At 41.8% G+C, this 24887-nt stretch overlaps 1 protein-coding gene across 3 annotated transcripts; it reads right to left on the bottom strand.

Annotated features, from left to right (window-relative positions):
• Window positions 1-296: 296 nt before the first annotated feature.
• On the bottom strand, window positions 297-20003 carry mkxa (mohawk homeobox a). 3 transcript variants are annotated; one of them, XM_047350377.1, is made up of 7 exons: window positions 19768-20003; window positions 18592-18801; window positions 15914-16073; window positions 12709-12862; window positions 8302-8661; window positions 2597-2630; window positions 297-2482 (listed from the first exon to the last, which is right to left on the bottom strand). In XM_047350377.1, exons 1-7 carry the CDS (start codon window positions 19830-19832, stop codon window positions 2284-2286), a joined length of 1182 nt encoding a protein of 393 aa, XP_047206333.1. In that variant the 5' UTR covers window positions 19833-20003; the 3' UTR covers window positions 297-2283. The 3 variants fall into 3 exon arrangements, with proteins under 3 accessions (XP_047206333.1, XP_047206331.1, XP_047206332.1); XM_047350375.1 differs by having other exon boundaries at window positions 18592-18855; window positions 19768-19998; XM_047350376.1 differs by lacking the exon at window positions 19768-20003 and adding an exon at window positions 19254-19759.
• Window positions 20004-24887: the final 4884 nt, after the last annotated feature.

Raw genomic sequence — 24887 nt, 5'->3', positions numbered from 1 at the left:
AAACTTGAATTTACTTGTTTATGTGCTAAAGATATTTTTCTATAGGGAAAATACTAATACATTAAAACACTTTATAGTGTTCTTTAATCTATATTGGCATAAAAAAAATAGCTTTAGAGCAGAGGTCCTCAACCCCCGGGCTCTGGACTGGTACTAGGCCACGAAACAATAAATAATGTGCAGTTATTTCAACAGTGTTGACGAGCAGAGTGTGAATGGTTTTATTTCAAAACCCTGTGTGAAATTTGGTAGAAATTTTACATGATGGCAAATGAGACAATAGAAGGAGATATATATCTGGTCATTGGATTAAAAATCCAGTCTTTATCAAATAAAAACAATTACATAAATAACAATTAAAGACAAGTTATGCTCACCACTTTCATTACTTTGTAATTGTAATAATTTATACATTATAAAACATACACTTTCTATGTATTTCTTAGCATGATTTAAAGCAGAGCTTGTTGCTGGAGAACATTACAGTATCAAAGTCAAGGCTGTTGAACCCATTTGTTCATACATGTGGTGTAGCAGCAGAGACTCGCCATCTCTGAACTCTTCTGGCTCTTTCTCTGCCTCCCTCCAGCATGCAGTCGTTACATGAAGTGTGAGCGACCCAGAGGTTCAGAGCTGCAAACTGAAACACAAAGTGTGGATCCAGTTCTTCCCTGGAGCTTACCTACCTGTATCAGATGGATAAAAAAACACACGGAGGCCAACATCCCGAGTGCATAAACAAACAGAGCCTAAGGTTTGGCAAGTATGATTAATTCCAAACTACTTCTTAAGATACACTAACTGACATAACCAAAAGTTTGTATTCTTTACTTTTCTTTTTGTTAAAACACCTCTGTAACCATGAACTTCAAGGTAACATTTAACACATGTAAAGACACTAAGTGCGATGTTTCGCTCCCTCTTAAAGTCTTTCACTATAACAGTCAACGCATTGTAAATACAAAATACACAATTTACATCCATTTTGAGTCACATAAACAGGACCTTTGAGGACCTTGAAGACATGTTTAACATTGAAAGGCAGCACAGAGGTGCAACTGCAGTTTCTCAAGGATATGACTTGTCCCCACTGACTGAGAGCTTTGCACAGCTCATAACAAACAGTGAAACATATACACCATAAGGAATAAGCACTTTCCCAGAAAGAGATTATTTTTACTGAACGACTGATTTCTTTTAATGCAACAGTCAGAAGAGACAGTTTTGATCAGAAAGAAAAAAACATACAACCATTACAAATGCTTTGAACACTTGCTTGGCTGACAAATAATACTGTAATGAAGTGCAAGAAAAAAGAGGCTATAGAGGAGAAAGTTACATTTATAAGCCTATCCTCAGGCTTCTTGTAAACAGCTATTTGAATGTAACACTGAACATCTGGGGAGGCTGCAGAGCAAAAGGCAGCGAGGGAGAGGAGGTTGGCTTTTTTTTGGTTTGCTTCTTTATTCCAGACCATCCTGTTTTATGCAGAAACGTGAAACATCAACACGCTTTGCATTGCAGACTGTAAATGTAAAGTAAAAACATCCTTTTTAGGTCACTGCAGTCTTTCAGTGAACTTGTCGCTTCACATTTATCTTCCTGGCCATGTGGGTGATATTGGCTGTGGGTCTAGCTGAGCACTTGTGCACGTTTCAGCAGCTACATAGCTTGATATGAGAAGAAGCCTTCAGTGGCTGATGACATCCAAGGTTGAGATGTGGATGAGGTGGAGAAAGCTTTTAGCTAAACTACGTATTCAGCCGTCACTGATCGCCTGCCAGAAGCCTGAATCTGACAGGGATAAAGCAGTGCTCTGTTTACAGTCAAAATAGAAACTTTAGTCAAAATAAGAACAATTCATGTGAGGCACTTCCACTGAGGAACTGTGCAGATGAATGCAATTTGAGTTAATCACTGCCAGTGAACTCACTTGGTCCTTAAGGCACATAAATGTTACAAATAGCAAATCCTGAATAATACTAAGAGCCTACACTCAACAAAACATTCCTTCTAAAAATCTCTGTAATCACCTGTTCCATTGCACACAATCAGTAAGCTGAACTGCTAAAAACAAAGGCACCCTGGAGAATATAAAATGTATAGTAATAAAAAAGAAGTAAAAATAATTTATTATTACAAAAACCTTGTGATAAGGAAACAATCTTTTGAATACAAGCCTGCTTTCCTGCTTAAGCACCAGTTCTTTTTATGTCAAGCAGAGTATTTGGACACTGTCAAGGTTACTGAGATAGGAATGTTTGCTGCTAAAAAATGTCAGAGCTAATACTTCAGCACTTTAACAGTCTTCACCTCAGCTATATGTGAGGACTTCTGGATGATGCAGCTGGTTGTCCCGGAGACGCTGTCCTTCCCCTGTGCCAGGTTGGTCAAGGCCATGGCGGCGTTCATCTCCTTCCAGTATGTCTCATCTTTGGCCTTCACCTTCTCCTCCAGCGTAGCTGCGACACCACCGCTGCCACTGAAGACGGCAGAACACGCAAACCCGCAGAGAAAGAAAAAAAAAGACAGCATTCCAGCTCACGTTCAGCTTGTGATTAGACACAGTTTATCTGGGAATAGAAGGTCTACTCACTTGTCACATTTACTTGATCCATGGTCTGTGGTTTCTGAAAGCAGAGACAGAAAAAACTGACTATTCCAGGTGCTGAGCCAAAACAAATGCTGTGTTTCCTCCTTGTTTTAATGAAGCTTCACTCTGAGTTGTGTTGAGAACTTCTGAAATCCTCTGACAGGACCCATGTTTTCCTGCTGGCTAATTTGATTAGTTTGATCAGTTTTTGAGCCATTTTTAAACTCTGTTATTCTAACTTTAACTATGTGGGTTCTTACAGACTGAATCTCCATCTACTGACTGATTGCTGTCCGAGCTCTGAAGCTGATTTTAAATAGTTGGGCTTCAGGTGGTTTCACTCTTAATAATCCCTGAACTACAATTACAAGCCAGTTCCACAGTTTGATGTTTGATGTAATCTGTTCATCCAACCTGGATCTGTTCAGGGTTTACTGTCCCCTATGTGGTGAACATTGGTTGGTGACAGCTGAGATAAATGTCAACATCAGAGACCTTAAAGACAAACATCATGCAGGAGAAAGTATGCGTGTGTGTGGGTGTGTAGCAGCCACTGTCCAGATGCTCCGTTCAGAACAAACATCGTTTTCAGGGGCCCTCCTGGAGCCCATAACTCCAGAATCTGGATATGCACCCCTGCTTACAAAACTATATTTCCAAAGCTTCTTGCCTAAAACATCTGAAACTCTGATTTTCGGCTCCAACAACTCAATAAACCAGCAATAAATCATTGGCCCAGTTTCTGCTTCTTTCCTACTTTGCTGCTGAACACTCAGCCAGCCTTGCTGCTGCCTTTGGGCCTCTCTGACAGCCAGGTTTTATGGAGCACCAAAGGGGAAAAGCTAAGATGTCTGCTGGTTTCTGGCATTGATCCTGGCTGACTGAACACTGAGACGACGGGAGGGAGAGGAGCAGAGAAGAGAAAAAAGATGAAGTTTAACAAACCAAATCAAAGAGGTTTAAGAAGGATTGATGCTCCACCTGTTCAGATGACTGGTTTGTTCCCATCATTACCATCTGCTGCTTCTGTAAGCAACACACCATGCCAGCACCAAACTATGGGTTGGACTGAATTAGGCCCACAGAACCACACTCACGCACAAACGGCTTTAATGACACATCAGGCTTTTAGCTGCAGGTTAATCCAAAGTGTCTTTAAATCAGAGTCAGATTTCAGTTCCCAGTTGTTGCCTGCTGCTAAAATGACTTTTTTCATCCAAACAAAGAAGTCACAGAGCTGAACAGATACAAGGTCTGATCGTTTAGGATCATAAAGGAATCACTGTTCAGTCAATACTTAGTGCTGAATTAGTAAATTATCTCTGTTCTGTCTATCCATGAATGATGCAGCTCAGCTGAAAGTCCATCAGTTTCACCTTAGCTTCAACACACTGAGACAGAGATCTTGGTTCACCTTCATGAAGAACTCCCTGAGGGTTCTGCTCAGCTGTCCAGGAAAGTTCTGTGTCCGTTTGCAGAAAGTGAAATGACTTTATCTGAAATGATGAAGGTTGACTCAGTTGGACCCACACAGACAGATCTGACCTCTGTAGATAAATGAAAGAGGTCAGGTTTCCTCTGAAGCAGCTGATGAGGAACAGAGTCGAGCTGAAAGCTGGACCATCTGAATGTCTGTGAGCTGTGCAACCACAGCTCTGGTTCAAATATGGCAACATGTCACCACGCAGCCTCTCTGAAGACTCAAACAGAACCACCTGAGGAGTCCAAAGTTCCAGTTACGCTTTAACTCCACCAATAATAACACACTGAGTCAAATGTCATATTTCTGAATGAGCAGACGTCTGACTGCTTGAATTAATGATGTCCTTTAGGTTTAGGGATTTTTTTTAACACAGATCAGCCATAAACAGTCAACACTTATGCATTTTAATCCTTTTATTTATGGTATTTTAAAGGTACATGTTTGATTTTAAAGGAGTGGATACAAGCTAACGGCTAAGGCTAAGCATGTGACTTTCTGCCATCTTATGAGTCTATTACGAATCATTTATCCAGAAAGGTTGTTAGTTTCAATCTAGGAAATAATATTATTATTATTTTACTAAATTTGGTAGCTAATTAAACCACATTACGACAGATTTATCCAGAAAGGTTTGGCTCTTATTCAAAATAATATTTCCTTTTGTTTTATCTGATCTTGCATAGTGAATGGTTGTTTAAAGGTATACCAATTATTGCCCAAGTTAGTTCCAAAACTAACTTAACTTCATTTCCAGATTCTTCAAGATAATCCTTGGTTCTCAAACATAAATAACATTGCACGGTAATATTTCATCACTCTTGCGGTATTGGTTTCCAACCATCTTTGATCAACTTGTTTATATTGTACATAGCCATTAGTCTTCCTTATTGTTTCATTCTGCTTGGTAGTTTAGTTGGATTGTTTTAGCATAGTAAAGAGTTTGTTTATTGAAATATGTTTGACTTGAGTTGACTTAATTTTGTTAATAAATTCTTGTATTTGAAGAAATTGTGTGAATTCATTCCATGTTTGCAGAGTTTTGCTGTTCAATAATGTCAGAGCTTGGCTCATCCCTTTCAATTTTTTCCTAATGCCACCGCCTTACTGGGCTGGTATTCACAGTAACAGACCGAAATATTATTTAATAAAATATTAAAATATTCTTATTAAATATTAAATAATACAATTCAGAATAATAATAATCAACAATTTTATCACACAACATGCACAACTGCTCCAGAAAATTCTCAAAACACTTTTTAACCAGAATATAATATCAAGTCAGTTAAACATCCGGATTATTGATCTGGTCAGTTAAGTAGTATACAGGTCCTTCTCAAAATATTAGCATGTTGTGATAAAGTTCATTATTTTCCATAATGTAATGATGAAAATTTAACATTCATATATTTTAGATTCATTGCACACTAACTGAAATATTTCAGGTCTTTTATTGTCTTAATACGGATGATTTTGGCATACAGCTCATGAAAACCCAAAATTCCTATCTCACAAAATTAGCATATTTCATCCGACCAATAAAAGAAAAGTGTTTTTAATACAAAAAACGTCAACCTTCAAATAATCATGTACAGTTATGCACTCAATACTTGGTCGGGAATCCTTTTGCAGAAATGACTGCTTCAATGCGGCGTGGCATGGAGGCAATCAGCCTGTGGCACTGCTGAGGTCTTATGGAGGCCCAGGATGCTTCGATAGCGGCCTTTAGCTCATCCAGAGTGTTGGGTCTTGAGTCTCTCAACGTTCTCTTCACAATATCCCACAGATTCTCTATGGGGTTCAGGTCAGGAGAGTTGGCAGGCCAATTGAGCAGAGTGATACCATGGTCAGTAAACCATTTACCAGTGGTTTTGGCACTGTGAGCAGGTGCCAGGTCGTGCTGAAAAATGAAATCTTCATCTCCATAAAGCTTTTCAGCAGATGGAAGCATGAAGTGCTCCAAAATCTCCTGATAGCTATCTGCATTGACCCTGCCCTTGATAAAACACAGTGGACCAACACCAGCAGCTGACACGGCACCCCAGACCATCACTGACTGTGGGTACTTGACACTGGACTTCTGGCATTTTGGCATTTCCTTCTCCCCAGTCTTCCTCCAGACTCTGGCACCTTGATTTCCGAATGACATGCAGAATTTGCTTTCATCCAAAAAAAGTACTTTGGACCACTGAGCAACAGTCCAGTGCTGCTTCTCTGTAGCCCAGGTCAGGCGCTTCTGCCGCTGTTTCTGGTTCAAAAGTGGCTTGACCTGGGGAATGCGGCACCTGTAGCCCATTTCCTGCACACGCCTGTGCACGGTGGCTCTGGATGTTTCTACTCCAGACTCAGTCCACTGCTTCCGCAGGTCCCCCAAGGTCTGGAATCGGCCCTTCTCCACAATCTTCTTCAGGGTCCGGTCACCTCTTCTCGTTGTGCAGCGTTTTCTGCCACACTTTTTCCTTCCCACAGACTTCCCACTGAGGTGCCTTGATACAGCACTCTGGGAACAGCCTATTTGTACAGAAATTTCTTTCTGTGTCTTACCCTCTTGCTTGAGGGTGTCAATAGTGGCCTTCTGGACAGCAGTCAGGTCGGCAGTCTTACCCATGATTGGGGTTTTGAGTGATGAACCAGGCTGGAAGTTTTAAAGGCCTCAGGAATCTTTTGCAGGTGTTTAGAGTTAACTCATTGATTCAGATGATTAGGTTCATAGCTCGTTTAGAGACCCTTTTAATAATATGCTAATTTTGTGAGATAGGAATTTTGGGTTTTCATGAGCTGTATGCCAAAATCATCCGTATTAAGACAATAAAAGACCTGAAATATTTCAGTTAGTGTGCAATGAATCTAAAATATATGAATGTTAAATTTTCATCATGACATTATGGAAAATAATGAACTTTATCACAATATGCTAATATTTTGAGAAGGACCTGTAGGAGGTCGTTAATCAGTTTTAGCTGTTTTGGTGTTAATTAAATTAGCAACAGGTGAAATAAAGGGGAAACAATGAGACGTTGTAAAAACAGGGAGAGTTTTTCAGGTGGAGGCCACAGACATTTTTTTGCCTTTTCATTTGTTTGACTGTTTTTCAGTAGTTTTGGATTTGACCAGGGTCAGTGTAACTACTGTTAGCATGAGGCGATACCTGGACCCTACAGAGGTTCACTCTGAACTCATGTGACACACATTAAAAGGCTCTGGAGAAGCAGTGGTTAGCATTTATCCTGTCTTGCAACATTGTTCAGCATGATCGGTTTGGTGATGGGAACAAAGGGTTTAAATGGTTCCTGTCACACTCGTTGATTCATTTCATCCAAACCCTGAACAGACACACACTCTGTCTGCTTTACACTCAGAGAAGAAGAAACACATTTGTCCAAGAGACACAATAAAAGAAACTCTTCCCTGCAACAATAAGCTCCTACAAGTTCAAATCCGGTCCCTCCAGGTTCTGGCCGTGTACCACAGACAGAGAATATGTTACTATTGGATGTAAAGTCCACCTGAACAAAGACCCAGTGTTCTCAGCTGATACCAACAGAACTGACCTTGATTTCTCAGATCTCAGAAACGCTGCAGGAACTTCTGCAGCTTCCAGAGGCTTTGGATTACAAAGGTCCCACATTAAATCCACATTAAATCCACATTAAATCCACAGTTTAAAGAAGCCTGTTGGATATTTTTCTCTGTTCTCTCAGCTGGAGCCACAGCAGAACCAAAGACCCGACAAACAGCAGCCTGAACGTCTCCAACATGGCCTTGTTGTGTCTGACCTGGTAAACCCTGGGTTAGCTGGAGGAGAAATTCATCCCACTTCTCTGGAGTGGCTGAGAGACAACCAGTGGTTCTGAATGTGTGGGTCTGACAGTGTGCAGGTTACTGAACATGCTTGTGTGTTTCAGACTAACTGCACCTTGTTTACATTTAGAAACTATTTCAAGAAGCTCTTGAACAGCCTCTCAGGCTTTCAGCAACTATGAGAACCAGATTCAGCAACACAAACAACACGTTAAATGAAAGGAAAACAGAGGGAGATGGCAGGAGAGATATTATAGATCATGCTGAGGGACAGGCAGGTGGAAATAATGGACTGGCTGCAGGAATTCAACCAAACGTACAGAAAGAAGAGGAGAGGAGGCAATGGTCAAATATGAAGGATGTGGTGTGTGTTGGACAGAGTTCCTTGAAGAGAAATAAAAATGTAATTAATGCGTCTCCTTACCGGCTCCATAAACCAAGTTGGCCTCAGCTTCAGAGGAGGACGGAGACAGCAGCTCATCTTCGTACTCGTTGGAGCTGAAGGAGCCAGAGTGGTTCCTCTTGCGAGCGTCCATGACGGCGTTGGCCACCATGACGTGCCGCAGAGAGTCGTTCAGGTAGCGGTGCAGCAGGCTGCTCTTGTACTTGGGTGGAGACACGTAGTCCTCGTCCAGAGAGGAGGACTCCACGGCAGAACGCAGCCCTGGGTCCATACCTATGGCCATGCCCACCATGGAGGAGCCCTCCTTCTTGATAACGCTCTGGTACAAGGGTTTGCTGAGATCCTCAGGACCACTCTGTGTCCTCTGAGCGTTGTCTCCAACTGTGACATCAGGACATGGATGCTCAGTATGAGGGATTGCTGCAAAGTCAATGCCAGTGACTGTCCACTGTCTCTACATGCTCATCCAGGAGGAGTGACTCCTACAAGTCACTGACTCTGCTGGGTTTCCTTAGATAGAAAAACGTTTTAACCAATTTAAATAAATAACTGAATCTGACTGCACGTTCGATAGTTAGGATTAATTGGAATATATGTACCTGATTTGAAATCTATATGATTCAATAGAATTGACTTAGCCCATTTTAAAGTTACCCACCTTTCACACAATGCAAAAAGAAACAACACTCCCCAATTATTGTTACCTCTGCCTTTGTGTTTATTCTAGTGGTCTTTATACATCTAGAGTTATTTCCTGTTAGATTCCTTCTGTGTTTCTGTTCAGCTCCTTCCTGGTTAATTAGTCTCCCTCCTCCAGCTGCTCTGTCTTTCTCTCTGCCTCAGCTGCAACTCATTTCCTCTCATTTTTCTCCTGGTTTGCTTGTCTACATGCATGTCTCTGTATATAACCTCACTGGTTTTCTTAGTTCTTCTCTGGCTTCTTCCGTTGACTTCATGTTCCTTGTTGCTCCGTTGCCCTGCCTATTCCTACGCTGGTTCCATGTCCTGTTTCTGCATAACAACAGTATAAGTCCTGTTATTTTACTAATTAAAGTTTTCTTTAATTCACTGCTCTGCCTGCATTTGGTTCCTTCCTAAACTAAACATGACAATAGGAGCTTTAATTGTCCAAATATTCAAAACATTCATCGTATTTTTCTGTAATTAAAGGTTCAAACAACTTTTGTTCAATAAGTAGTAAAAACTATGTTTCAGGATGAGGCTTCTGCTAAAATGTTGTGGGAACTTCCTTTACAATCTGGAGTTTACTGTGGCAGATTTGAACCAGTTTACCATCCAGGCTTATGTGCAGCAGAACAAAACCAGACCATGAAACTACCACCACAGGAGCTTTACTTCTGCCAAAGTCTAAGCTTCTAATTTCTAACAAAAATGTTTATTTGGTCTCATTAAAGCAGATCCAGGAAGCTGTACCTGGGTGTGATTTACCGTCCAACAATCAGAAAGGCCTTCACCTGTTTAAATAGTGACCCTGGCTTCCTTTGATAGCTTCCTAACTTTTATGAGACTCACTGTTGTGGTGATTTCTGTTGGTTGACACCAGCCCAGAAGGAAAACTATGTGTCTGAATTTATCTTTATTGGTTCGTCTCTTAGGTCTGGTTTATTCTACTTATAGGGAAACCTGAAGAGACCCTCATCATCAAGTCACTCACTAATCCTAAAAGGAAAAATGAAATGTCTCATTGGGTTTTATTTCTCTTCTTGTAGAACTCTTGATGGTTCAAGAACATCTGCTGTTGGTCATATTTATGCAGACCCAGAAAAGACTGCAGCATATGGCCTGTATATATTGTGATGTATAAGTGCCTTAAACCAGTGACACTGAATGGTTCCAGTCTCTCCCTCCTCATCTGTATCTGGGTCACTGCATTTAGGTCACAGCAGGTTTATGGCTATAAAGTCACTAAAAACAATAAGTGTGAGTGCACATTGTAATGACTCATTTCCTCCATCAGATGCTGGACTCCAGGTTCAATTATTTTCTCAGTTCTGTTCATCCACCCTGACTTAGAGTCTGGTTACTTTGAGCTAATCTTTAATTCAAATACCAGAACCAGGAGATTCCAGCCTGGCACTCCTGCCTCCATGTTGGCATCAGCTCCAGAACAGAAATCCCAGCCAAGACTTCAGACCCAATACCAAACCATAATGGATGGTGGTCCATTTCTACTCCATCTAAACTCTACCTCCATTCTCTGCTGAAACAAATCCTTCCCAGAGTGCTTTGCAGATGAAGAAACTGAATTAAAGCCCAGCTCCCTACCTGATGTCAGAACAAGAGAAAGATAAAACTCTGCTGAAAAAACAGAACTCCTCTGGCAGCAGGAAAACCAATTCCCTTTAGATACTGTCGCTGTCAGGAACGCTATTCTGGCATTTGGGCAGGTTGGATGTTTTATTCAGCCTGGTCCAAATTAAAATGAGAGCTTCCATTGATCAGAACCACCTGGTTCTCCTTCCTCTGTGATGAGGTAGAATCCAGCATCTCCTCTGTCACCAAACAATCTGACCTTTTGATTTAATCCAATAAAAGCATCAAACTTTTCTCCTCATCAGGACATCATGTCTGCTCTAGATTCCAAGCAGAAACAGGCTTTTAGTTTCACCCTGGATGAGCTGCTGCAGCTACAAAACAAGTTGGACCATTTCAGGACAGTAAGAGGAATGTACACACGGTCAGCGGGGTCATATCTGCTCCCAGAAATAGTCTCTGGAACCAAAGCATAGGCTTAAAAACATAATGGAGGGCCTTTCAGCTCATGGGCCAGAAGTGGGAGCAGGCTGAGGATAGCTTCATAACCATAATGTGACAGGGAGAGGAGTCAGGGAGATATACGGAGCCTCTGGTGGTACAGCGGCCTGCGGCAGACACAATACAAACACCATGCACACATTCCTCTGTGAGCCACACGCTCAGCTTCTCCTCCTCAGACACTGAGTTAGAGATTACTGACACCACAGCGCTCTTCCTTTCTGCTCATTCACTGCATGACTACTGAACTCTGATTTTCTAACGCTTCCTCACCTTGTTATCTGTGCCGCCAGAGAGCAGAAAAATGTCCGGACCTTCCAATGAGAGTCAGCATGTGTGCATGTGTTTGCAGTAAATACACGGCTGACAGAGAAAGACTCATTTCCAGTTGTAGGCTGGAGGCAGAGGTTGGCTCAGCGGGGTGTCTTAATGCCAGCCTGTCGCTGTCCGCCGGCCGCCGTGTGTCCCTCTGCTGGCTCGCCATTTCTACACAGAACATGTTTCTGGACCACATCAACTGACTTTGGGACAAACAGCGGGACATGGCTTGAGCTTTTCACATGTCAAGTAGGACACTAAATGTTATCCTGACCACCAGCATCAGGTTCAAACCAGGATCTGTAGCCTTTTGATAACATAGTTCCTGATTTGATCTAAACTTTCCACCATTTATAATAACTGATAGTTCACTAAAAGAAATATGCACAATAAATCACATCCAGGCAAGAATAGGCACTATGTGATGACACAGGGACTAAAATACTGATCGTTTTACTATTATACTTTAAAACACGACTCTTCTGCAACAGGAAATGATGTTTTTACTACAGCTCAGCTCTGATTGGCTGAAAGATGTGGGTTCATTTCAGGAAGGTAGTGTCAGTTTGCAGCTAAACATTAATGTGTCTTTATCAAAGGGATCACTGAGACTCCAAACTGGGTCAGAACGACCTCAGTTTGGAGAATCAGGGAGAAATTCTGATGGAGTCAAGCTAACAGCGAATCAGAGGGCGACCCAATAAAGTAAGACCCTCTGCATCTAAAACATTGTAAACTGAAATCTTTCCAACTATCTTCTAATAATTGTTCTATTAAGTACTTTTAAATCTCAGACGACTGATTAGCTGTCATTATTTTCCTAGCTGAACAACATCTGCGTTGCTAGGCTAACTGAATAATGATTGCTCCTCCGTCTGACCAGCTCAGTCTTCCAGGAGCTTCTCCACATTTTCATCCAACAGTTTTTGCTTCGCAAACTAGAAAGTAGCAACAATATAAACAGGAAACTCAGACCTGAATAGATCCTGCTCTTAGTAGCTGTTAGCTTGACTTCTAGGTGACAATACCTGCCTGATTCTCTGAACAGTGATCTCTCTGACTGCCATCTACTGCAGGTAAAATACTGACAACTCAGAAGCACTCCTCACAGCCCCACTTCAATAACATTATTCTGTAGACTGCAGCCAGCTCCATCATATGCAGAGTTAGATCGCTTCATCCTGTTCAGCAGGGGGCAGAAATGATCAGGCCCAAGAGTTTCAGCTTCAGAACAAATGTTCTCTTCAGTTTGATCATCTGCAGCATTTTGATGCCAAGCGGCCACTTCTCAGAGCTCCTGCAGCTGCTTTCTTTAGAGCACAATGTGAGGCGTACCTTCTGAGCAGCTGCCGTCACTGCTGACACTCAGCCTCTCTGCGTTGCCCTGAACGTATTTGTTGTAGAGTTTGATCCTGAGCGCCCAGCTCAGGTCCGGCTGCCTCACTGTGTTCTTCAGGCGTCTCCTGGCGTTGGCAAACCAGTTGGACACCTGAGGGGGACAAAGCAGGAAGTGGGAACACACAGCAAACAGGAACACATGTTAATGTTTGAAACCACACTCCTCCACATCCACAGCCAAACATCATGTGTCCTCCTCAGTGAAAAGATCTACTCGCTGCCCGCCACGAGTCTCAGTGAGAAAAACAGCAAGAGGAGCGAGACAGAAGACAGAAACAGAGTCAGTCTGCAGTTTAGCTGCAGCTCTCTGAAACTGAGCTTTGAGGAACATCCCAGACGTTCTGCAGAAACGCTGAAGCCTCCCATCTTTTTTCTATCAACAGACGGCAGACGGCCAGTGAACGCATCATTTCATGAACTAATGCTCTGACTGAGACACACGTCCCCATCCTGTTTCTTCTGGACACGTCCAGCCTTTCTCTAATAAGACATTTTTTCCATCATCGTCTTTAAGATCCAATAAAAGAGACATTTGAGCCACTGCTCTTCCTTTCGCTGGGACAGGAGACCTTTAGATGTTATACTGGAATAACTTTTCATGCTCCATAGACTTCAAGCTGCTTATGGACAGCCAGGGACAGGGGCCTTATGCTAGAGTACTTAGTTTTCAGATCCTCTCCTTCAGTATTAGATTTCTCCTTAACTAGGACCATCCCACGTTCTTCAGCTTGTAGCCCAGCGCTGTGGCACAGCAGGCAGAAAGCAGCATCCAGTTGGCCAGCAGGACTGGGAGGAGAGGAGGAATGAGAGCAGGCGAGGCGTGGGACGATGTCCTCAGGAGGAGTGGAGGACAGACGGCTGTCAGAGGGATGAGAGAAAACAGAAAGGATGGCCCGCCTGTTTAGAGAGATTGAAAAGAGAACTAATCCAGCTCTTCCAGCCGTGGCCTGTCTGTAGCCGAGAGGAGACAGCATGCAGGCATGGAGATGGATTTCAGGAACGATGGAGAGACGGCACCGGATCATCAGATCCAAATCACAACATTACATGGAACAAAGCTAACTGTTGTGCTAAAACATGACAGATTTAGTCCTTGTGTAACACCTGCTGCCAGGTCGGCCTTTCCAGGGAAAAACACACAGGAAGTGATGCGTTCAGCGCCACTGGCAGCCTTAACAGCGGTCTGTCTGGACTAAACAGTGGAAGAACTGGGCTGTTCTCAGCAGCAATCAGTGGAAAGACAAAGACACAAGTGTCTACAGTCAGTCATCATGGTCACATCTGAGTTCATGTTCACACTTTGGAACAAAATCATCTCTTGTTTAGTCCAAAAAATGTTCAAAAAGGCTGAAAGGTCAATGATTTATTTCTAATTGGTCGTTTTTTCCTAAACAGCTAAAAATGATAAAAATGTAAAGTTTTTCTTCCTTCTCAAGCTAAAAACAAAGAAACAGGTTATTCCAACAAGAAGAAATCAGGAACAATAACTGCTGAAGATGTTTCTGCTTTTTTAAGAACACTTTTGATATTTTTAGAGCAGCAGAGATCTGACAACTGAACTTATCATCTCAGCAACACAAACTTTATCAGAAGAAGTCCAGAATGTTTAGATTAAGAACTGATTTGATCCCTGCTGGTATTTGCAGTTTTTCCATTTCTTGTTAATATTTTGCTGCTATTTTTTATGCCCAAATATAAATGCACATTTTATACATGTTTTTAAATGATCCCACTCAGCTGCACATTTCTGTGAATCTGAGTATGCAATTTTTAATACCTGCACAGTATTTTGTTCTAATGCTGAAAATATGCCCTTACTGTACAGTCTCTTATTCTTATTTTCTGTTATATTTTTACCTTTGTGTGAATCTGATGCTTCTATTTGCCTTTCACTTTGCTGCAGCTACACCTGAATTTCCCCACAAAGGAACAATAAAGGATATTTCTTTTCTATTCCTAATGAATGTATCTACAATTATTTAAATGTTTAAATCCTTCATAAAATACAATATGTAAACAATTAAATGTGTTAATCATTCTTTACAATTTAAATTTGGTATTTGTTCAAAGCATACGGAAGAATTTATTTGATTATTTCCTGATCCTGTTTAGCAGCACATGGTGAATTTCTTTGATATGTCAGCCTGACCAATCAGAGTCAGTCTGCAGGGCTAACACTGTTCTAGAGCAGCTCATTGGTCTGCAGATAAACTGCGTGCAGGTTAACCACCTGAATATAAGCCTCTATTGGACGAGTCATAGAGACACTTTTAATTATTTCATGATGGACTGTAGCTCAGAAATTAGGAAATGATTCAATAAATACTGAAATTATTATTGGTGATTTAATATAAAACTAATAAATAAGTTTTGTTTCAATATTTACAATTTTTTTCATTTAATACATTTTAAACACATTTATCTAAATAATTATTAGTTAATGTATTTATTACACTTTTATAAAAAATCACAGGTTTAAACATTTATCCGATAAATGATTTATTTGTTAGATTGTTGCACTTTGACCCTCACCTACATCCCTTTTTAACAAATCCTTGACCTTCCACCTCTGACCCCACTGCTGATATTTGCCCTCAGACGTACGCGTGTGAGAGGCGTGTCAGTGTGTGTTCGGGTCGCAGCGTCCCGGAGTCCAACACAAAGCGGTCCTCCTCACTCTGCCTCGCTCTCAACTAAACAAACAGCTCCAGCGGCTCAGAAATGAGAAGCAGATTAAGCACCGCGGCCGGCAGCCTGAAAACGCTGCTGCAGACTCTCAGAGGCCGGATCAGTGACCTTGTGAGGAAAATGATACTCCTACACACACACACACACACACACACACACACACACACACAGCTGCACATGTCAAACACAAACATGCATTTAGTGCTGGGTGAAAGTGAAAGAAACAACTCCAAGACTGAGACACACAGCAGAGAGCAAAGAAGCTGCAGGAGGATCTGGAAGGCAGAGGAAATAACACGTCAGCCTGCACAGCTGCTGCAAGATGTTCAGGAAGAGTAAAAACCAACTTAAAGCTGAAACATCTAAACTCCAGCAGCCTGATCACACTCATGTCTGCGTGTGCACAAAGCAGGATCTGACTTTTCTTTTTTCAGAACACTAGAAAGCGGCTCACCTGGACCAGAGTCATCTGCGAGCCGAGCGCCAGGAGGATTTTCTCCGTCTTGGTCGGGTAGGGGTTGTCTCTGTGCTTGTAGAGCCACTGCTTGAGCGGCCGTGCCATGTCCTGCAGGGCCTGGCGCTTGTGACGCACTTTGCCCCCGCTGGGACGACCCCTGTGCACCAGCAGGGACAGAATTTAAATGCAGGCAAATAACTAGACACATGTCAGGGTGAATTCATCCAGAACCTAAAATGATTACAGATTAATCAGTAAAATATCTTAAACCCACAGGAGGAATGACTGAATCCTTCCAGAGGAACTGATTTCCAGAGCCGTGTCGGCTTCACTCTCACCTGCAGCTCCAGGTTTTCTGAACCTGTAGATGTCAGTATGGTGCTGCACTCCACTTCTCCCTTTATCTCCCAAAAAGGCTCCACTGGCTGCAGATGGAACAGATTTTAGCCAGACCTCAAAGTGGGCCTGAGGTTCAGGTTCTCCAAATATTTTCCTTGTAAGCTGGACCAATCTGAACATCATGGAGCACATTTCACTCTTAGCTCTGAACTTTGGATTTAAATCTCTCTTAAACACCACATCCAAACTTCCAGAGCTCTGTTTAAAATGTTCTTCATTTTTATCCAATAAACAGGCTGCCAGACTCTGGAGGCTCTGTAAGGGTTCATGGTGACCAACAGCAACACAAGCACCATGCATGATGAGCAGCTGAAGACTCCACACTCAGGAGCTACTGATGAGCTGGAAGGACCAAAGAAATCCTCCGTATGTTTTTTTCAGCTGCTGGATGAACTCTGGAGTTAGGCATGTTGTCTGTCTGCTACATTTCCTCCTGAATAACCGTTTGTTGACCACTGTGATGAATTCACCTCAATATAAAACACTGTCAAGGTGGGGTATGCATACCACTAAAGACTGTTGATGTATATTCTATACGAACCACAGAGAGCATTGGAGACCCTTTGCCAGCATCTAGTGGTTGGAGTTATACCTAAATGTTTCTCTCATTAGCAAACTAAATATCTGAATTTATGTTCATATGAGCTATTTTCAAATAATAATCTGCAGTTAATTAGAATCTGGTTTACAGCAAAATCACAAATAAGGTTTTTTTTATCGTACTGTAGAGCTGCACGATATATTGAATCGTAATCATCATCACCACATCAGTTTGTGTAAAATCACAACTATGAAGAACTGCTTTGATGCAATATTCAATAGGATGTTATTTTTCCAGTTTGGGGCATCTCTGTGTTTGCTTTATATAAATTTGGATATTTGAATGGATGCAGCTCTCCTTAATGCCCGCAGCAGATGCATATATTTAGTGTCTGAGATGCAACGCTCATGGAGAGTGGTAGGACCATTGTATTATGGTAAAGAAGAAACAGTGATGGAAAATCTAGGTCAATCATAATCAACATTGTTATCGCAATTTTCAACAATAACATCACAATGAAATATTTTCTGAAAATGCTGCAGCCTCAAGTTATAAAAAATGTATCTAGTAAGACAGAAAGAGTTCATAGAAACTTAGATCCACCTTAGACTGACTGACGCTGTGCCAACATGTGCTAATGTGCAGACTTTGTTCGGTCACCAAATCAGTTTTCATTCATCCAGTTTTAATCACATGTAGATATTATTAATACCTAAACTAGCTACATTTAAATAAGGCTTAAAATAATACATTTCATAAATACAAGTTGTTTGTAGTGACAGTCTTCATCAGAACATTTGAAGTTAAATGTTTAATAGAAACAGATTATTTTCCTTAGGAGTTCCATTCAGGACTGAACTGGGACCTATTTTGGTTCTTATTTGATTTTCAGAATAATCAGACATTTTATTTGCAAATACATAAATAATAAGGGCTTCATCTTATTGATTTCTATGATGCTGGATGTGGCACTTTATACATATATTACATACTTTAATGTGCAAATTTCTATTTACATTTTATTGGGTTGTATGTCATAAATGCGAAATGTTTATTGTAGAAAAAATAAAAACGGCTTTTTGTGGGGAGAAAATAACTGTTCAGATTAATTGATTAATCGAATAATCAGTGAAAATATTAATTAAATAAATAATCCTTAGGTGCAGCTCTAATTCGTGTCTCTGCTGCATCTTAATTCTAACCTGAGCTGTGAACATTAAATCAGCAGCAGTTTGGGAAACAGTAAAGGTTTATTATCTGATCTGTCAGATTGTTCTGCATTACAACCTCAGGTCCAAAATATTTAGAAATCAAAGAGAGCGTCAAGAAGCAGGAATCTAAACGGAGACGCGTTTTAATTATTTTTAGCCAAATGTGGAACAGATGCGTATTTACGCGAGGCTGCAGAAGGATTTCCATATTTATAGATTTACACTAAAATGTCTGCTGTCAGACTTTTATTAATATTTGAAACCTTTCATTTTAAACAACTCTAGCCTTTAAAATTCGCTCTGATTTAGATGTTTCATTTGCTGCGCTCATTTTGCGCACAAACCGCAGAGATATTCCCAGAGATCTGAGGAAAGTTTTCTTCTTTCTCGCCCAGCTAACGAGTGACCCACTGGGTCAAAAGGCTCACAGATATTCCCCCCGTGGGTTTCTTCACGCATTCCAGCTGATCTGCATCCACACATGCTGAGCAGCAGCCTCTAACAGAACAGAGAGCCTCACATACCCGCTCCGCCTGTGTCTGACCGCCTGGTTGTCTCTGATGGCCGGGCTTCTGCAGAGGAGATCTGGATGTTGGCCGTCGATGACTTCCAGGTAATTTCTGCTGCTCATTTCCACCTCCTTCGCCTTCTCCTCGAACAGGACCTGGCTGCTCAGCTTGGTAAACACCATGGTGTTCATCTTTGGCCGCTCGGTCCGCAGATCTCTCCCTCTGCTGCGCACAAATTCAAAAGGTGTGTGGAGGAAAAACTCTGTCCCCGCGTCTCTCCTGTGGCAGAAAATATCACATTTAGTTTGTGGGAATCAAGTGAACTAAATCCTCCATATAAGCTCCTTCACATTCAGTGAGCTTCAGAGTTAAAGGCTGCGGAACAGCGGCGCTCTGACGCTCCATTTCAGTCTCTCTTTGGAAACAATCCCGAACCAGAACCACTGTTTGATTCATTCAGTGTTTGCGCAAACCCCCCCTTCATTCTGCGCACATCTCACTGCGCATTAATTAGTGCAAACAACTGATAAATAAATGTGGGATGAGTCGGTACCGACAGCGGAACAGTTAAACTGGTTCCAGGTCCACTTTACTGCTGCGCTACGATAAAAACCCACGGAGAGACACGGAGACTGTGGATGGTGAAAGTCACATTTATTCTACAGGAAGAAAATCACCTGAATTCTGTTAAAGCGTCTCTAAACAACAGGGAATATGTGCAGTGAAGCTGCAGGAGGTTTGGACTGGAAACTGATCCAAATGGATTCCAGTAGAACCAGAGATAAAGCATCTTAAATGCTGTTTCTCTTCTTCCTCTCCTGAGCTCCCAGCCTGGAAGCCATGAACGCCTTATTTCTTTTCTTGTCCATCTTTCCACGTTTGAAACAAAACGAGCAACATTCCTGCTTCAGAAACGGGACCTGCTCTTCCTCTCCGACTACAATCTCTCTGCAGGTTCATGACTATTATCTGCTCATCTGTCACGGACGTGGATCCATCAGCAGCAGCTTCGTGGAAAATAGCTCGAATTGTTCCTTGACATCAACTAAAATAATGCTGGCAGTAATGTGATTGAATCCAGGAAAATGACTTGTGTTCATTCAAAGTGGGGTTAAAGCAGCTTTAGGTGCGCCTTCAGAACCTATGAGCCCGTCCTTTCATTAAACATGTGAGTGGATCTGTGGCAGTTACCTTTCCCGGCTCCCTCCTGCGTCTCTCGGCTGTGCTGAACAATAATCCTGCTCCCAGCCGCCCATGCCCCGCTCACATGTTCCCCGCCTGAGTTTCTGAGCTCGAACCACCCGGACCGCCGTCTCCTCCTCCGGTTTTATCCGGCGGCCCGGGACTCTGAATATCTGCGCCTGCTCATGTTTCCTTGCACACAGCCTGAGCCTGCGAACATCCTGCTGCTGCTTTACGCCGGTTCAGGGGCAGCAGCCCCCAGAGGAAGGAGAGGGAGGAAGGCATGAGTCTGAAAGAAGCAGGCTGTCTGTCTGAGTCACTGAGCTCAAATGTTACTGAGGATTAACGATCCAATGGGCCAATAATGTCGTTTTAGAAGGTGCTGTGCTGCTATTGATGGAGGTTCATTTGTTATTATGTCAGAAGATTAGATGGATTTTAGCTGCTAAAGATTCAAAGTGTGATTTGATTGGGCAGTAGGAAGCAGCAGCTGCAACTTTAACTTTAGGAGCAGAAAAAAATAACATTTTCTAATAAACAGATATGCAAATATAATAGTTGCTGACTTTAGGAGCAGAAACAAAGATAAAGAACAGCTGCTACTGGATCTGCATGTGTTGTTCCTGTTTATGTTAGCTAGCATGAGGACTGTAGTACAGCCAGCTGCAACAGGAGGTTAGAAAAGTCCTTGTTAGTTATTTGCTCTCTAAACCAGAAACAGTTTCAGCTAAAAATGTTGCAGTGAGAGTGTTCAGTAGTTTTTATTATCAGTGTTGCTGAGGATGTTGCTTTAATGTTGGTGATTATTAGCCAGGATAATGGAAGTTCCCCCAGTGATCAGTCATATAATGTCAGAGTTTGAAGGATGGAAAGACTGTGAACAACTGAAGCATAACATTATATCATGCTGGTTTTTAGTGTTTATTATATTTCTCACCCCAAAGACCAACCAGAAAATCTATTTTCATGGACTGGAAGTTGCACTTGATCCAAAAAGTTTCAGATTGTTTCTGGGCAATTATTGAATCCACCCAGTCTACTAAGCTCTTTGGTGATACTGGTGACCTGTCCAGGGTGCAGACTGACCTCACTTATCGATCACTGAAGACGGAAACCAGCTTCCCTGAAACCTGAGCAGGAACAAGTAGGGATGGATGGATGGATGGATGGATGGATGGATGGATGGATGGATGGATCCAGCAATAGTATCTCCGTGTAAACAAGTATTATTGCCACTTTAATCTATCTGAACTCATTTGCTTGGATCCAGAACTTGTTCTAACTGCTCATGAGAAGATCTAACAAACACATTAAATGTGCAGCTGAGCACCATTAAAGAGAAGAAAACACTGAAGCAAAGCAGCCCAGCTGATGTTTCTACAGCTCTTGGATGAAGATCCGGTTAAACCCACAGTCTACAACAGACACTTTACAGAACAGTAAACCTGCTGTGGAAGCTTGTTAGAGAACATCGTTTTCCATCTGTGGAAAATCCCACCTTGGCTCTACGTTGTCTCTGCATATCCATAAACAAAGCTGTCCTTCTTCCTTTGGAGCATCTCCTGCTGCCTAAAGCTGAAGTTAACAAGTCTGCTGTCAGCTGGCTTTAGTGAAATCTAGACAAATACAGCCAATAGTTGGACCATAAATAGTCATGCCACAACTGATTACTCCTGATGCAGCCCCTCATTGACTTCCATTATAAAGCTGTCACATTATGGGTCCATGACTCAGAGGTTCTGAGGTTCTCAGCTGTGGGCTCCTTTGGGGTTTATCCAGGGTAGTTATTCCAAGGATGTGACTAAGCAGCAGGAGACATCTGAAGGGTTCAGCCTCTGTGTAATTATTGTTTATTTGTGCTTATTTTCATTTAACGGGGGAAGTTGACTTTTACTAAGAGTTTGTGCAAACATGCTATGAATGGCCCAGTCATGTAATCAGGTTAATTAAGGTCAAGAAGGGTTTATTTGCTCAGGTTTTCCACAATATTCTAGGTTGGACTTCTGGGCTGAGATGAACTTCTGTTACCTCCTCTGACCTTATCACTGTTATCCAAACCTGTGGCTCAGCACCGACCTGCTGCAGCATCTCCTCAGTCTTCATCCAGCCTCTCCAAAGCCTCCACCACTCCTCCCTACACCTCTGCCTCTGTCTGCTGCCTGTCGCCCTCTGTGGGTGAATAAAACCATTCAACAGGTAGGAGACCAACATTAATCATGATGTTCCAACTCCAAAGGGATCTGCGACAGAGACTCTGCAGGCAATCCCTCCTCACAGCTCTGCTTCATCTCAGACTGGACTTCAGGAATTATACTGGCATCTGCTTTCTTTGCTATCCATTCAGTGGCTGCTGGGGTTGGACAAGTAAAGAGTTTTGAAGCCTGGTACCAGAGTTATTATGTCAGAGAGACTGGATATCAGCTGAGAAGCTTTGCAGAGATCCAATATGCTCTGCAGCTTCATACGTTCCAACAGGATCTCTTTTCCAAATCCTCTTCTAATGGATAACAAACAGACTTCTATGTGACACTCAAGTTAAAAATAAATGCATCAGTAAAAATGAACCAAAATAACAGTTTAACAGTTTGATCTCTGGTTTGAAGAGGCACAGAACCAGTTTTCTGCAGAGTTTCATCAATCTTCATGCAGAGCAGAGTTACTTTTCTGTTCTCTGAACTGTCCCATCTGTTCACCTTGGTATTTTGTTCTCATTGTAAAAGAACTTGTTGACCCAGAGGAACATTGTTTCATTCACAGTAATGTTGGGAAAACTTTCTGTCCAAATTTGTATTTGCTGTTACCCAGGATGTTAGAAGGAGAATTTATACCTCAGTGGTTATTTAATTTACAATAAATATTACACTTTAATATTATAGTATAATATTAATGCAAGACTATAGTAATAAGCTGGAGGGCGTGGGGTTTAATAAGTGGGTTCTTCTTCATGCTCCTCTTCAAACATGTCAAAGAATCAAATTTAAGCAGAGTTTTGTTTTCTGTAACTTGTTCAAATATTTCTGTTATGATTTCAATGTGTTTGAAAGAAACTCATCATGATCTGTTGGACCTTAGTTTGCTTTAGTTACTTTGGTTCTGTGTTTTTAGCTTCCTGAGTTTTATTTCTGTACATTCTTGTGATTTCTGTTTTGTTCTCAGTCTGTTTCTGTCTAGTTATTGTTTCTCTTTTCTCTTTATTCAGTCATTCTCCATATCCAGCCTCCCTCAGCAGCCTCTAGCCTCCTGCCTGTCAGCTGCTCCCATTCAGTGATCAGTCTCACCTGTTCCTTGTTTCAGGAATCAATCTCCCAGCATAAAATCCTCCTTATTCCCTCAGTCTAGTCAGATCCTCCTGTTGTGCACCTTGTTCTATGCCAGCCATCCTTCCTTCACAGGAAACTGATGATAAAACTAAAGTAACTAAACTGAACTGATTATTGAATAGTTTTCTATCCACAATAGTTAATTTAGAGGTGAACTTGTTAGGCCATTACCGTCCAGATGATGTTTCAGCTTCTGTCTGTAACCACAATCTCTCATTAAGGATGATGTTTTTCCTCCAGACTTGGACTTCATTGCTCCATGTAAACCAGGCTAGAATGACATGCTGCCTCCCACAGACTGCTTGTAAAGCCACAGACTGATTTGTTGGATAGTTTGACAACTTTGGAAAATGTGGCTGAAGAGAAAATTAGCATGTTGTATAAATGACCCAGTTCCAGCTTTCAAGGGAATCTTTCAGCATCTGGGACACCAATCAGTGACCTGAATAATGTTTTCTCTGTACATGTCTACTGAAAGTAATCAGGAGTCAAACTCAGAGCTGTCAGAAGTTACTGGGACTGATCTCTAAAATTACAGAGAGGAAGAACTGAAACTTGGAACAGCCAATACTGTCTGACCCCCTGATCTCTGTTGTATCTCTAAATAAGGCTTTCTAAGAACACATAAATGGTGACTAAAGAGACGTTCCTTCAGTCTACATGGAGGTGATGGATGTATCTGTCAGCTAGCATGCTTCCACCCTGAACTCAACGCTCTGATCTTCCTGCAACTGAAGGAACAAATCAGTGTTTTTATGCAGCCAGAAGTCCTCACTCATGTTAGAATAACAAAGACTTGGTCATTTTTTATGGCCAGTGTGAAAACTGAAGAGAAACCTTCAGATATTTGTGTGTCATCACCTCTGAGGTTCTGCTTGTGCTATCTTTGCCTGTTGAGTCTTCAGCTGTTTTTGGTAGCAAAGCTCTGAGGTATTTGGGAGTGCTCGGGCAGACTGACAGAGAGCAGCGAGCTAGACTGGATCACTGCTTATTTCTGCAAATTTCTACATTTATTAATGTCACATTTAAAGTGCCAATAACACCCTGGAGTTAAGAAGTCACTCAGAAGAAAAGGCCAAATCACAGAGAAACTAAAGAAAACCAGATCAGAAAAATCCTCTCCTGAACTTTGTCTAATTGACCACTTTTTCAAATCTTCCTGCTAATTCTGTGAAGTTTAAAGGTCACATAGAACCTGCTGCCAACAAAAAGCTGCAAAGTGAGCTTCATCACATCGCATTGCAAAGAAGCTGCAGAGACAGACAGTTAATGAGTATGAAGGAAAACTGGACCCAGACGGTGTGGTGTTCACCTGCTCATTTCTCTGTTTAGTTCTTATCATTCCAGCTCGATATTCCGTCTTTAAGGAGGAAAATGTCAGGATTCCTTAGCATTGTGGAAAAAGTGTTTAAAGAATAAAACAGTGAGAAAAGCAGCTTCTGCCAGGACAGACTTCTGATGAGGGATGATCAGAGCAGAAGAACCAGGACCCAGCAGGTCTGATGGTGTGATCCTGCTGTGATGATAGAGAAGCTCATTTCTGATTGAGAACAGAAGCCGTGTTCAGGCCTCAGTCCTCGGCTAGCAGAGAGTGTGGTCCTGTGTTTGGAGCAGCTCTGAGAGGCTGTTGTGGACACGCATGTTTATGATGGCAGCATAACAAGCTAACCATGCTGCTGCTGCTGCCGTGCAACACTTTATTTATTTTATTAGAAAATGTTCATTGGAGGGGATGGAAAAGCCACTTCTAATATTTAGAAGGAACGTTTACTGTTTATTAGTTTGTTCAGTGAAATGTTGCAGCAGAAG

This window comes from Girardinichthys multiradiatus, chromosome 21, assembly GCF_021462225.1.
Source record: "Girardinichthys multiradiatus isolate DD_20200921_A chromosome 21, DD_fGirMul_XY1, whole genome shotgun sequence".
Classification (NCBI taxonomy): domain Eukaryota; kingdom Metazoa; phylum Chordata; class Actinopteri; order Cyprinodontiformes; family Goodeidae; genus Girardinichthys; species Girardinichthys multiradiatus.
The sequence above is the reverse complement of the archived record's forward strand: the minus strand, read 5'-3'. Positions and strand labels throughout refer to the sequence as shown.

Coding starts and splice junctions, on each gene's coding strand:
- mkxa (XM_047350375.1), bottom strand. CDS start 19,832: ATGGGCGGCTGGGAGCAGGATTATTGTTCAGCACAGCCGAGAGACGCA. Junction 18,856..19,767: donor GCAGGAGGGAGCCGGGAAAG/GTAACTGCCACA, acceptor TTTCTGCCACAG/GAGAGACGCGGGGACAGAGT. Junction 2,483..2,596: donor GGATCAAGTAAATGTGACAA/GTGAGTAGACCT, acceptor TGCCGTCTTCAG/TGGCAGCGGTGGTGTCGCAG.